General features: G+C 38.9%; 1 protein-coding gene across 2 annotated transcripts in view; it reads left to right on the forward strand.

Annotated features, from left to right (window-relative positions):
- Mcr (macroglobulin complement-related) overlaps positions 1-12,544 on the forward strand; it is an 89,339-nt gene that overhangs the window by 59,986 nt on the left and 16,809 nt on the right. For both annotated transcript variants that reach the window (XM_087348447.1, XM_087348448.1), the window contains 11 exons: positions 93-269; positions 1,344-1,526; positions 2,458-2,694; positions 3,624-3,808; positions 4,129-4,231; positions 6,019-6,210; positions 6,770-6,956; positions 8,133-8,362; positions 9,539-9,700; positions 9,948-10,141; positions 11,292-11,466. In XM_087348447.1, coding sequence (XP_087204573.1) covers positions 93-269; positions 1,344-1,526; positions 2,458-2,694; positions 3,624-3,808; positions 4,129-4,231; positions 6,019-6,210; positions 6,770-6,956; positions 8,133-8,362; positions 9,539-9,700; positions 9,948-10,141; positions 11,292-11,466 — 2,025 coding nt within the window. The remainder of the gene's footprint in view (positions 1-92; positions 270-1,343; positions 1,527-2,457; positions 2,695-3,623; positions 3,809-4,128; positions 4,232-6,018; positions 6,211-6,769; positions 6,957-8,132; positions 8,363-9,538; positions 9,701-9,947; positions 10,142-11,291; positions 11,467-12,544) is intronic.

Raw genomic sequence — 12,544 nt, forward strand, 5'->3', positions numbered from 1 at the left:
TGTGACAGAGATGAAGTTTCATACACACAGAAGTTCAGAACTGACCATCATGTGTATTGAATTGTATCTGACTGAGAGTTTGGACTTTGCAGTATGTTGGGGTGCTGCCATTTTTTATTAACGTGGAGATGCCCACAACAAGTCGGCAAGGAGAGCAAGTGGGAATCCGAGTAACCGTCTTCAATTACATGCCTTCACCAATTGAGGCAACGGTGGTGCTGGCAGGGTCTCCCGACTACAAGTTCGTTCATGTCGGAATGAATGGAATTGTAAGTTTATTTGTTATTCAAATTAAGTGGCTTTGTCAAACCAGGTATCAGTTGTGTTTAATGTTTGTCATGATACAACAAATTTTTTGCACTGTTTTATTGTCATTACCATTATTAACAGTACAGTACGCGACTGTAATCTTGAGACTTGCAAGGAATGCAGGAAGTCCGTAGCGTTAAAGGCAGACGCTGTCTTTCCTCCTTCATCCCACTTCCTCACCCCGCAAGTCTCAAGTTTACAGTCGCGGACTATAGATGCATTGACATTTCCAGCAGAGTGGGTTTTCTTACGACAAAGGCTTTTCCATTTTTCTCTGTTCTACTGTAAATGCTTCTCAGTTTATTATCTGTGTCCGCTCTTTCCCCATTTCCTCCTTATTCTTCTTTATCCTTTTTCATTTGATCTCTGTACCTGGTTCTTTGTCTTTCTAGAGATCTTTTAGTTAACATATTCATTTTTAATGCTCTCTGAGGAGTCCTACTGACATCCATGCATAGTTCACAGATATCACAGAAACATTGTATTTTTTCTCTTTGTTGAAAGTTTGAAAGTTAATAGGGCATTTAGAACGAATGGTTGAAAACTGAATTCTGAAGCTGCTCTTTCACAAACGAAAGGTAGATGTCAGGAATATCTGATAAAAAGAGGAAACATATAGCAGTAAAACTTGCAACTGAAAAATGCCAAGAGTTTAACCTGTGATGTTGATGGTAATTATAATATGTATCACACAGTTTTTTTCCATAGTATAATTTATAAAATATGAATGTATTTAAGACTTGAGGTTCTCACAGCGATGAGTATGAAGATTTCCGTCTTCTGGGTTGTTGCACTGTGTAGTCTGGTTGATGTTATCCAACGTTTCACAGGTCATACTGCCTCCGTCATCAGAGTATGAAGATTTCCGTCTTCTGGGTTGTTGCGCTGTGTAGTCTGGTTGATGTTAACCAACGTTTCAGAGGTCATACTGCCTCCGTCATCCCTGAAGACGGAAATCTTCATGAATGTATTGTTGTCAAAGAAGTTTTCTGTTCTGGTTTAAGAGGTACACATTTATTATTGTTCAATTCCAGGTGAGGTCATACAATCCAGAAACATCATTCGGGGAGCACCAGTTCTTTATCTACATCAACGCACAAGATGCACAAATAGTTCATGTCCCCATTGTTCCAACACGCCTTGGAGACATACATGTGACTATACACGCCTCAACTCTCATTGGAAAGGACACCGTTACCAGGAAGCTGCATGTGGAAGTGAGTGGCTTAAATGATCCATGTGGTATTTCTTCTTGCTTGGGTCTGCCTTGATTTGCTCATGTGCCTTATACCACTTTTCCATGATTCACAGAGCTTGATATGACGTGTTTGTCGCTTAATTCAGTTTTCAGTTTCGATCGTGCAGCTAAGGTCATGCGATCAACCAATGTAAATGCTCCTCACGTGATACTGTTTCATGGTAGTAGGGTGAAATGTGTGCTTGGCTGGCACTTTTGGGTTGTGATGGGTGATGGATTTTTATTCATGGGGTTTCTCCCGTGAAACACTGTAGCCTTGACCATTGTGTACGTTCTTGCAGTTCTGCATAATGAGCATACATTTATGATCCTTTGTAACTCCTTTCTCTTTCCCCTTGCCTGTCTCTGTCTTGCATGTGCTGCGGTGGATTTCATAAAATGCGCGTCATATCGTTTAATGATTTTGTTTTTACAATTTTCCTGAAACTGATTATATTTTTTTCATAGTGGGATGGATTTTTATTGCATTAAATTGATATCTTCATTACAGTGGTATTCATTAAAGTTAAACTTTTTACACACACACACATATATATATATATATATATATATATATATATATATAGTAAGTAGGATTTGAAGTTTTCACAGTGGTGAGTCTTCTGTGTTGTTGTACCATGCAATCTGATTGAAGTTTACCGACGTTTCAGAGGCCCTTGCTGTTTCTATCATCAGGGCAATGAAAATATTGGTGACAACCAGGGACATTTAATTGTCCATTGCCATTCCTTATTTTTGCTGATAGAAGTTTGCCATTGTAATAATACATCATCACAAATGTTCAGATTGAAGAATTCATTTTGTTTAATCACTGTGTATGCTTAAATCCTTATTAATGATAATCAGGTAGTAAAGGAGAAGACTTTTAATTGTGGTATTTGTGATTATAGGCTGATGGGTTGCCACAGTACAGGCACCAGTCCATCTTGCTAGATCTCAGCAACCGGGCATACGTATTCCAATATCTGCATGTGAATGTGACAGAGACGCCCATCATCCCATATAATGAAGATCGTTACTATATTTATGGTTCAAATAGGGCATTTGTGTCTATTGTTGGTGATGTCGTTGGACCAATTTTCCCCACCATGCCTGTCAATGCTACATCTCTCCTTAACTTGCCCATGGTAAGTATGCAACTGTTAGATTTATTGTTCAATCCTTGGTTATTTACATTATAAATTATTTTGAGGCAGAGGTTCCCAAACTTTTATACCTTACAGCATTTCATAAATATCATGCCCCCCTTCCAGAACAAGTGCAAGCAAACAGACTTGACATAAAATTTAGCTATGAGTATACATTTTTTTCATAATTTAGTATATATTATTCACTGCATTTAATTTAAAAAACTGTAATAAAATATATGCTTCATACCTGGATTGGTGGGATGGATGTGGTTGCTTCTGTGAACATAACTTATCATACCGAGGTTGGGGTTTTGAAATGACCGCTCTAAGGTCGTTTTCCAGGTTCATCGTAGAACGATACTTTGTTTTGATGGCTGCTACTGCTGAACTGCCTCAATCAAGGGAAGGATGTTAAAAATGTTTCTCCATATTTCATTAAAAAAGGGGGACGCGCCCCACACTTTGGGAACCTCCGTTTTAATGGATACTAAAGTGACTTACAGGAACAGAGGCGGCTGGCATGCAGAGGGGGCAAAATACAAATTGCGACATTGCCCTTGCTAATAATTCTTCGCATGCTTCAGCTGGACGCGCCTGGCAACATAGTGGACTGGCAAGCCAGCATCTGCCATGCGCCTGAAGTAGCTACGTTCTTTATGTTTCAACTCTCTTACTAAGTGACTGGCATTTATGACCTTGTTACAAGTAATGCTCTCCAGTTTATTTATTTTCTTTCTTCGGAAGAAAGTTACAGAAACAGCAGCAGTTTAAGAGCAAATAGAAAGATAGTAAATGCCAAGTAATGGACAAAACTGTACATCTTGTGGCTACTCCAAATTTCTCTGGTTCCCTGCTAATGTAATCTGCTTTATGCAGATTTATGTGGTTGTTTGGTTACTATTAGAATCTGATGTCTTGATACACAGGACAGTGCTGAGCAGACTGTGTTCAGTTTTGCTGCTAACATGATGACTACGATGTACATGCGTCTCATCAACCAACGTAACAGGACTCAGGAGAAACATTCTTTCTACCACATGAACATTGGGTACCAGCGCGCGTTGTCTTTCATGAAGAAAGATGGGTCTTTCAGTTCCTTCAGGAGTGACTGGTATGTTGCACCTTTTTACTTGTTAGGAGTAGGTTCAAGGATACTGCCACTTGAGTGAGACCAGCTCAGGGTCACACACAACCTGATGACTGGATATTAAAGGTTATTACCCAGGAGGTAGTGTGATCAGAGCACAGTGTTAACCACATCTCTACAACTAGTATCAAAACGTGGAATATGTGAAAGTTTAGCTCAGTGTCCCCTTCGCCTTCATAGCATGTGCTTAGGCATTTGAGAAACTTTTAATTTATTGTTGCTTTTGTATTTGCATTCTTGTGGTTTCAGAGTGTGTTGAGTAATGTAGCTGTCTTCCTTTACAGGAACCAGTCGGCATCCAGTGTGTGGCTGACAGCGTTTGTTGCCCAGGTGCTTCAGGAAGCAAGTTTCTATGAGTGGGAAAACTTCATTTATATTGATACCGAGGTAATATGGATGTGAATTAGTTAATAGAGTACCTGTCGTGCAGGTGGGAAAGCTATGATTCATGACATTTCAATATTATTAATGATCCAGCCATTACAAAGTGTTTTCCTTTCTTGTACTCTATTTGGAGACGGTATTGTAATCAGGTTGCAGAAGAAACAACGTAGGATAGGTGCACTGTGTGTAGTACACTGACATTCCAATGGAATTCTTGATAAGTAAAGTAAAGTTTGTCCCACTATACGCCATGTAGGCGTTTGGGGTGAGTGGAGGTATAGCTCCTCTCTTCCTTGACCTCGGCACTAGATGGGGGTGAGTGGTCAGCATCACGCCCCGGCCGGCTTTACCCCCGGGAAAGGACCCCGGTACCCATTGTAGAGGAGGCTGGGTGGGCCCCAGAGGCTAGAGGAAAAATCCTCTGCCCCTGTCGGGGATCGAACCCCGGTCGTCCAGCCCGTAGCTAGTCACTATACTGACTGAGCTATCCCGGCTCATAATGGAATTCTTGATATCACATTTAATGGAGTGACATCAAGTATTTTTCACTAATAATATAATCATCATAAATTATTTAATAATGATTATCATCTTCCATGATAATGGCACCTTAGAGATTGTCAAATCCATGTGTGTGCAATTTTGTCATTTTAATGAAAACAATTCAATTGCTAAGCTACTTAAATTGTTGTTGTTGCTGCTGCTGCTGTTGTTAAGTTTAAGCAGTGGTGTTTTTATGACCCTCGTTTAGTATAAAATAAAATAAAATGTGTTGGAGTCAGTGTGAATAACTGATTTTAGAATTCTTTAAATACAGATTTTCTCTTGTGAGACACATTCTGGTTGCCTGGAAAAATATTTGCCAACCTGTGGTGTAGAAACAAAGCAGCAAATAATGATACATGTGATATGCATCTCCCAGTTCTAAGAACGTGTTTTGACTCTCTTGATAAATTAAGTGTTGTGCAGTAATGTGTGGCTCTGGTTCTTGTTGTACTGGAGGTCGCAAGTTCAAATCATAGTTCGGAGATTTGCTATTCTGAAAACAATTATTGATTAACGTAATACTTAACTGGTTCATTGTCTAGTTACTAGAAATAAGACAGTTGAATATGGTGTTCTGGGTTATGAAACCGCATAGTTACTAATATTATTGGATGAAGTCATTTCCTCTGAAATGTTGGTAAACCACTGCAAGACTACACAGCATTATACCCCAGTAGACCGCAATCCAAATCTTCACAACCACTAAACTCAAATCTCACAAATAAGACTGTTATGCATTCCTAATAAGAGATGCTGAAACGTCAAGTGACACCCTTCCCAAAACAAATATCACAATGTTCCGGACACTTAAATAGTATTGGTGAAATCATATCTACAAGAATCAAGAGTAATGCGCACTGCTGATGCAGATATGTCTATAACAGTTAATCACTACTCATTTTACCCCTTTGTGTGTGATAAGTTACAAGTATTTAGAGGCAGAAATACCTGATCTTAACCAGAGAAAGCTCAGCAGTGTTCTCAGTAAATGAGGACGTATGTACATTTAGAAAAGAAACAAATTGTATCGGTAGAAATTACGTGACATTTTATGTTATCATTTGCCGAGAGGTGCAACAGTAGGATGATTGCACTGAGTTCTCAACATATACCATATCACAGAACGAGTACAATGACATGCATGAAAAGAGAGTGTGTAGAAAGTATTCTTTGAGCTATCAAATAATGATGATTTATTAAAACAACTTTGTTCCATTTGCTGATAGTGTTTGATTTGCATGTAGGTGATCTCTAAAGCTGTGTCATGGGTTCTGAAGCATCAGACGTGGGACGGAGCTTTTTATGAGGTGACGTGGTCCCCAGATCGTAAGATGAACGACTCTCTGGTGTGGCCCGATGATCACGTGAAGTTCCGCAACATCTCCCTGACTGCACACGTTCTCATCATGCTGGAAACAGTTAAAGACTTAACAGGGGTGAGTCGTAGAGCAGCAGCCTGGAGAATCCTAAAGATTTTAAGTAGGCGTGTGTTGGAACATTGTTTAACGTGAATGTGGAACTTGGCATGCTGCACAGAGGGAATATCATATATTCATGGCATTTGCGACCATAGTACTGAGATTGATATTTTAATGTATGAAAGGCAAAGTGACAAGGGATTAAAGAAACTTGCATAATATGGAGATACATGATTTGTATTCTTCATTTAATGATTATTGCAGGGATGAGGTGGGTGAGGTATGTAACATGCATGGGGAAATGAGAAATACAAAATTTTTGACAGAAAACCGGAAGAGAATAATCTTTCACTTGGGAAATATTGCCGTAGATTGGAAGATGATATTAAAATTAGAGAAAGAGGAGAGGCATGGGCTAGATTGAATTAAGTTGTAATAAGGTCCAGTGGTAGACTTGTGGAACACTTTTGGCTTGGGTATTTTTGTTAGTACCTTCGTATGTGTTTTTTGACTACCTGAAGGACCTTGCTCCATGGAGAAGCTGCTTTCAAGTGAATGTTTTTGGTACTGTTCATAGGGCTTAGGGTCACAGGTGTCTACAGCCCAGAACAAGGCAATCAGGTGGCTGGAACGTAACTTAAAGCTTCTGGATGAACATGGCGAACCTTTTGAAGTAGCCATTGTTGCTTATTCTCTATTGCTGAGTAAAGCATCAACAGCAGAAACTGCATTTGGCATCCTTGCCAAACATGCTCGACGAGAAGGTGAGTTAAAGGGATGAGTTTGGGTGGGGATGATGTTGCAAGCAATCATGCCCAGGAACTTTGCGTCGTCACCTGCCTTTCTCTGAATCCGTTTACAAAATTCAAGTCTGCGGTCAGGATTGTCTTCAGTCATTGCATGCTGTAACTTTGGCGAATAGTATTTCCACTTGGCTGTTTAGAGAAGCCTTTGTACATTTGACTTTGAAATCCCATGTCAGTAGCACAGCACCTGAAAGATATTTTCAACAATTGTGTTAACTGCTGTAACACATAGTAGAGTGTGTGTGTTCTACCAGAGTGTTGCTTACACGTCGTTCACAGTACTGTACGTCTCTAATTCATCTTGAATTCTTTTAATTGTTAATTGTGTTGGGGGTGTGGTTTCAAATTCATATGTCCACCATCTTTGCACTTCAGGCACATTCTTGAATTTTAAGTGCCACTTCAAAAGTATTTTGTTTTGCTTGAAACTCCATCGACCCTCCCCAACTTTACGTATATGAATCATGGGAAAAGATACTGTGGTATCATCTGTTAGGTGTAGACCACACTGGATTCCCCTCATAAAACAACATAGAGATCAATAACAAGGTTAATATTCCATATTATGTTTACATTTTTTTTGGGGCACCCTGCAGTTGTGCAAGTGAAATTTAAATCTGATTGAACAGTTTACATAAAACACAACCAAAAAGCTTTAAAAAAAATACAGTTGATATTGTTACCTATTGTAATTTGGAAAACATGAAATACAAGTCACATTTTGGTTAGTAAACTTAAAGGAAAGATGCCAGTTGGTAGGATATTATTAAAGTGCATCTTCAGAATATAGCTTGTGGAGGCGTGTTTTTAATACTTTCAACGTATTGTCCTGTTCACTTATTGTTTATCCTTACACCAGAATTTTGGAGGCCACCAGATGTGTCATTGGTGATGTGTAGTGCTTTGTCAGATAAGTTTAGATGAACTGTGTTAGATGGATAATGCAAGGAATAGAGTGAGACATCCACGCATGACAGTCACTAACCACTATAATAAATATAGTGGACGTTCCTATATATAATATACCATTGCTGCCATACAGCATGTGCTGTAAAATGCTGAAGATGTATCAGTGAAGTCAGCACTCTTTTCTAGGTCAGTGTATCAAGAGAAATGTTCACTTACTTCTTTCAGGTGGTTTAATGTACTGGGCGAAAGAAGCTGTGCCTCCACCACCGTACAAAATGGAAAATCAAAAGCCATTCTCTTTGCCAAGGCTTCCATATAAATATGACTCAACTAACATACAGGCCACAGCTTACGCTCTACTGACTTATGTAGCTCGACAGGAATTGATGATTGACCCCATTGTGAAGTGGCTCAATTCCCAGCGGCTAACGGATGGAGGTTGGGCATCCACACAGGTACTCATTGCCTTATCTCTGTGACAAAATTTCTCTTGACTAATGAGATTTGTACATTGGTTTATTAGTGATGTGACCAGAAAAACTTTCAGATTAAGAAAATTAGACTCTGCCTTAATCCTTTGTTGCATCTTGTGAAATAGAGAAATAGGATTTGAGACTTTCGCGGCGAGTACAATCAATAAAATCTTTTTGGGCAATCAGCCGCGTTAGCTGGTTACCGTAGTAAACTGACGTTTTGGGAACAAACTCTGTGCCCATCTTCAGGGTTCTGATGTGACTGGATCCTCGGAAGTCGCCTGTGTAACTCAGTCACATCAGAACCCTGAAGATGAGGACAGAGTTTGTTCCTGAAACGTCAGTTTACTACGGTAACCAGCTAACGCGGCTGATTGCCCAAGAAGATTTTATTGAATCAGTTTGAATGTTAGCCAGAGCATTGGGTATCCTGCCAAATTACCTGATGAGATTTCACATTCTCTTGATGGCAAGAATGCAGATGACTTGTCTTTTGGGAAGTTGTGCCATGTAATCATGTAAAATATCGGTAAGCTTTTACCAGACTATGCAGCTCATCATCCCAGAAGACTGTTGTCTTCTAAATGTTCCCTGATGCACTTTACATACTAAAACCTGGTTTATAAACAGGAATTTAATGAAGTTGACTGGTCAGATTGTGTCAGGAACAGTGAATTTAAAGAGTATGTCAGGAAATTAAGCATGGATTTAGAATTTGATCTGAATTTCAGCATTTCCATGTATTTTTAATCCAGGGAAGCTTGTCTCAAATGAATGTGATTTGTTTACTTATTTCATCCAACCACTTGTTAATTTTGGTGATTTTTATTCATGTATGTACATAATACTCATTAGTTCAGATACTTACCTTAACTTTGCATTATTTTGGGAAAGCGGTGAAGCACAACTTTTGCTTGTGAAATAGTTTCGTTTGTCATGAATCCTAACACATCATCCTGTATATAACCACCAGATATAGAGATGTATCAAGAACTGCACGCTTTAAAATCTGGCGTGATGCAGATATAAGTTCCTGTGCTGCTACCAGGTGTCTTTGAATTAATCAACAGTGTCTGTGGTTGATGTAGTGCAAATGTTTTTAAACGTTTGTGGTTGGATAAGTAGCTAAGATGATAATTTTTTGATTGTATATTACAGGATTCTGCAGTAGCAATGAAGGCTTTGGTTGAGTATACAGTGAGGCAGCGAATTCGTGATGTGTCGTCCTTGTCTGTGACTGTGGAAGCCACGTCACTTCAAGGTCATGTCAGGAATCTATATGTCAATGAGAAGAATCTTGCCCAGCTCCAGAGAATAGAGGTACTTGTGCAAAATATCTTCAACGTAGAGTATTTTGTGTCTTGAAAAGTGCATTGTTAACTTTTAATGTTCGTGGGACAACATTTGTCCAGCCACAGATATTCAGGGCCGAATCATGTCCGATGTTCATTATTTCACTGGAACATTCATGATTTTCTTTGCAAATGGTTTTGGCCTTATTGATTAGACTGTGTAACATTCATCTCTTTACATGATGAAGATGGTTAGATTCCAATGTATTTTGCAGATTCCTGAGGCATGGGGCACTGTAAAGGTACAGGCCAAAGGAGCTGGCTATGCCATTCTACAGATGTCAGTGCAGTACAATGTGGACATCGGCAAGTTCCAGACAGAACCACCAGTGCGAGCTTTCTCACTGTACACACGAGCCGACTTTCATGGCAGGAATCAGTCTCACATCACATATCACTGCTGCCAGAGGTAATGCAGCCAGGTTTATCCTGAACATGAATTAGATGGATGAGAAATTTATTATTTTTTGTCAGTAAACCTAAAAGCAAAATTTATATTTTATCTCATTTTGTGTTAGCGATAAAGTTGATATGTTCCTGTAAGGATAGGACGTAGAATATGGGTGTTTGAGAACAGCGTACTCGAGAGAATATTTGTACCTAAGAGAGTAAAAGTGACAGAGATTGGAGAAAACTGCATGGTGGGACACTTTGTAATTTGTTCTGCCTGTCTGTTAGAGTGGGGTCCGCAGTGGCTGCGCGGTCTGCGGCGTGGGCCTTGTGCCGCTTGGTCGCTGGGACCATGGGTTCGAATCCCACTCAAGCAATGGATGTTTGTTCGTGTTTGCGTTTTTATGTGTTGTTATGTTCTGTGTACAGGTAGAGGCCTTGCGACGGGCCGATCCCTCGTCCAAGGAGTCCTATCAAAATGTCTAAAGATCAAAACCAACGAAAAGGATGGGACCCGCAGTGCTCAGGCACTTGAAGAACGGGTCGTTCCCAGTATCCCAGTCTGTTAGAGTAAAACCTCATTAATTCAGAGTGCTTGTGACCAGAAATCCTAGCTTCAAATATTTTTTTCTGTGGACATGCCTGTGGTGTTGTTGAAGTATTGGTGTAATGTTGTAATATGAACACTGATTATTGAGTAAAATGGTTCAAAAGAGATATTGTTACAACTGCTACTTAAGATTAATGACATAAAACATAAATGAAGCCCGTGAACAATTTCCCTGTTAAAATTTAACTTTAGGTAATTGTTTCTTAAAAAACAAATGAATGGATCTTTGCTTCAAAGATTGCATGTAGATCGTAGACACGTCTTGAATGTCATCCATCACCTTCAGAATTTTCTCATGGAGAATTAGGGTGTGACAGTATGGATTGAAGAGAATGAGTTGTGAAATGGTGTAGTTTTGTGATGGTAATGGTGTTTAACATGGTAAAGAACCTGTGGGTTGTGTAAAAGTGTGAAATACCTTGTCAATCAGTGTGACTATTAGCATTTGAAAAAATGTCCTGTGGCATTGGTTTGTTGGTTGTGTGACACGTTTGAAATGTTTTTGACAGAAATCATGCATATCGTTTTTAAAATATTGATTATGGTTTGCTTCTTCCAGGTGGACAAATTTGAATGAATCTGTACGATCAGGACTGGCTGTGTTGGATGTTACAATTCCTACGGGTTATATAGTCCAGCAGCAAGATCTTGATGGATACATTCGCTCAAGACAAGTTCGTAATTTGCAACGTGCTCGTTTCCAGGAACGCAAAGTTCTCTTCTACTTTGACTTTGTGAGTATAATTTATTTAGTGTTTGAAGCTATGTAACAGAGCGTTATAAGCAGGAAATGATGGAGGTGTAAAATATGTCTTACACTCAGAAATTTTAATGGACCTTAAGAGGTTGTTAAAATTGTAAAGGAAATTAATTAATGCCGCAAGTGTGCCTCATATGATGCCCTTGCAGATCCATAACATATTGGTGTCTGGTTCATATGGTACTCCACTTTTATAAAGAAGGAATTTGCAGAAACAGTGTTAGATGCTAGTGTGGAGGTTTGTCTACAAATAAATGCATAGAAAACTTTGTGTGATGAAGTTTGAAAACAAAGATCTGAGGAGAGTATTTGGACCAAAGTGAGAAGTATCAGCCGGAGGAAGAAATTATATAATGTGGAGCTTTCAAATTTGGGCTCTTTACCATACATTTTTAGAGTTATTAAGTTAAGGAGGATGAGATGTAAATATAGCGCACTAGGCTATATTTATAAATTGCAGATGAAAAGTACATACAAAGTGTGACTTGTAAAACCTGAAGGGAAGAGACTGCTTAAGAGATGTTGGTGTACGTAGAAGCATTATATTAAAATGGATCTTAATAAATTACTATCCTAAAGAAATTTGATGTTCCATGAAAGGGTAAGGAATTTTTTGACCAGTTTAGGAAGTATCAGATTATCAAGAATTGCTCTGCACTGTGGAGTTGTTAATGTCTTGATGTTTGAGTCGATGACAATGTATTCACTTCATAAATGTGAAATATGTACCACTGCTAGATTTTATACTTAGTTGCTTTTAATTTAAATTATTTTAAGTTGATATTGAAGTAAACATCAAGTCATATGTGTGACAGGGCCATTTTCATCTTAAATTAAATTATTTGATGGTATTAATTTTTAGTACAGTGGATTCCGGTTAATTTGGATACATCGGGACTAGAACACTTTGGCCCAATTAAGCAGCTGCCCCAATTATGCGAAGTTCCGCATAAAGAGTTAAAAAGGTTCTTTAAGATTTGTCCCAAATAAACGGCTGCCCCGATTAACTGATGGCCCAATTAACCAGAATCTACTGTATTATCATTTTATTT

Source organism: Zootermopsis nevadensis, unplaced genomic scaffold (assembly GCF_977971745.1).
Source record: "Zootermopsis nevadensis isolate Lab colony 2312 unplaced genomic scaffold, Znev_1.0 Znev_ptg000013l, whole genome shotgun sequence".
NCBI classification, from domain to species: Eukaryota; Metazoa; Arthropoda; class Insecta; order Blattodea; family Termopsidae; genus Zootermopsis; species Zootermopsis nevadensis.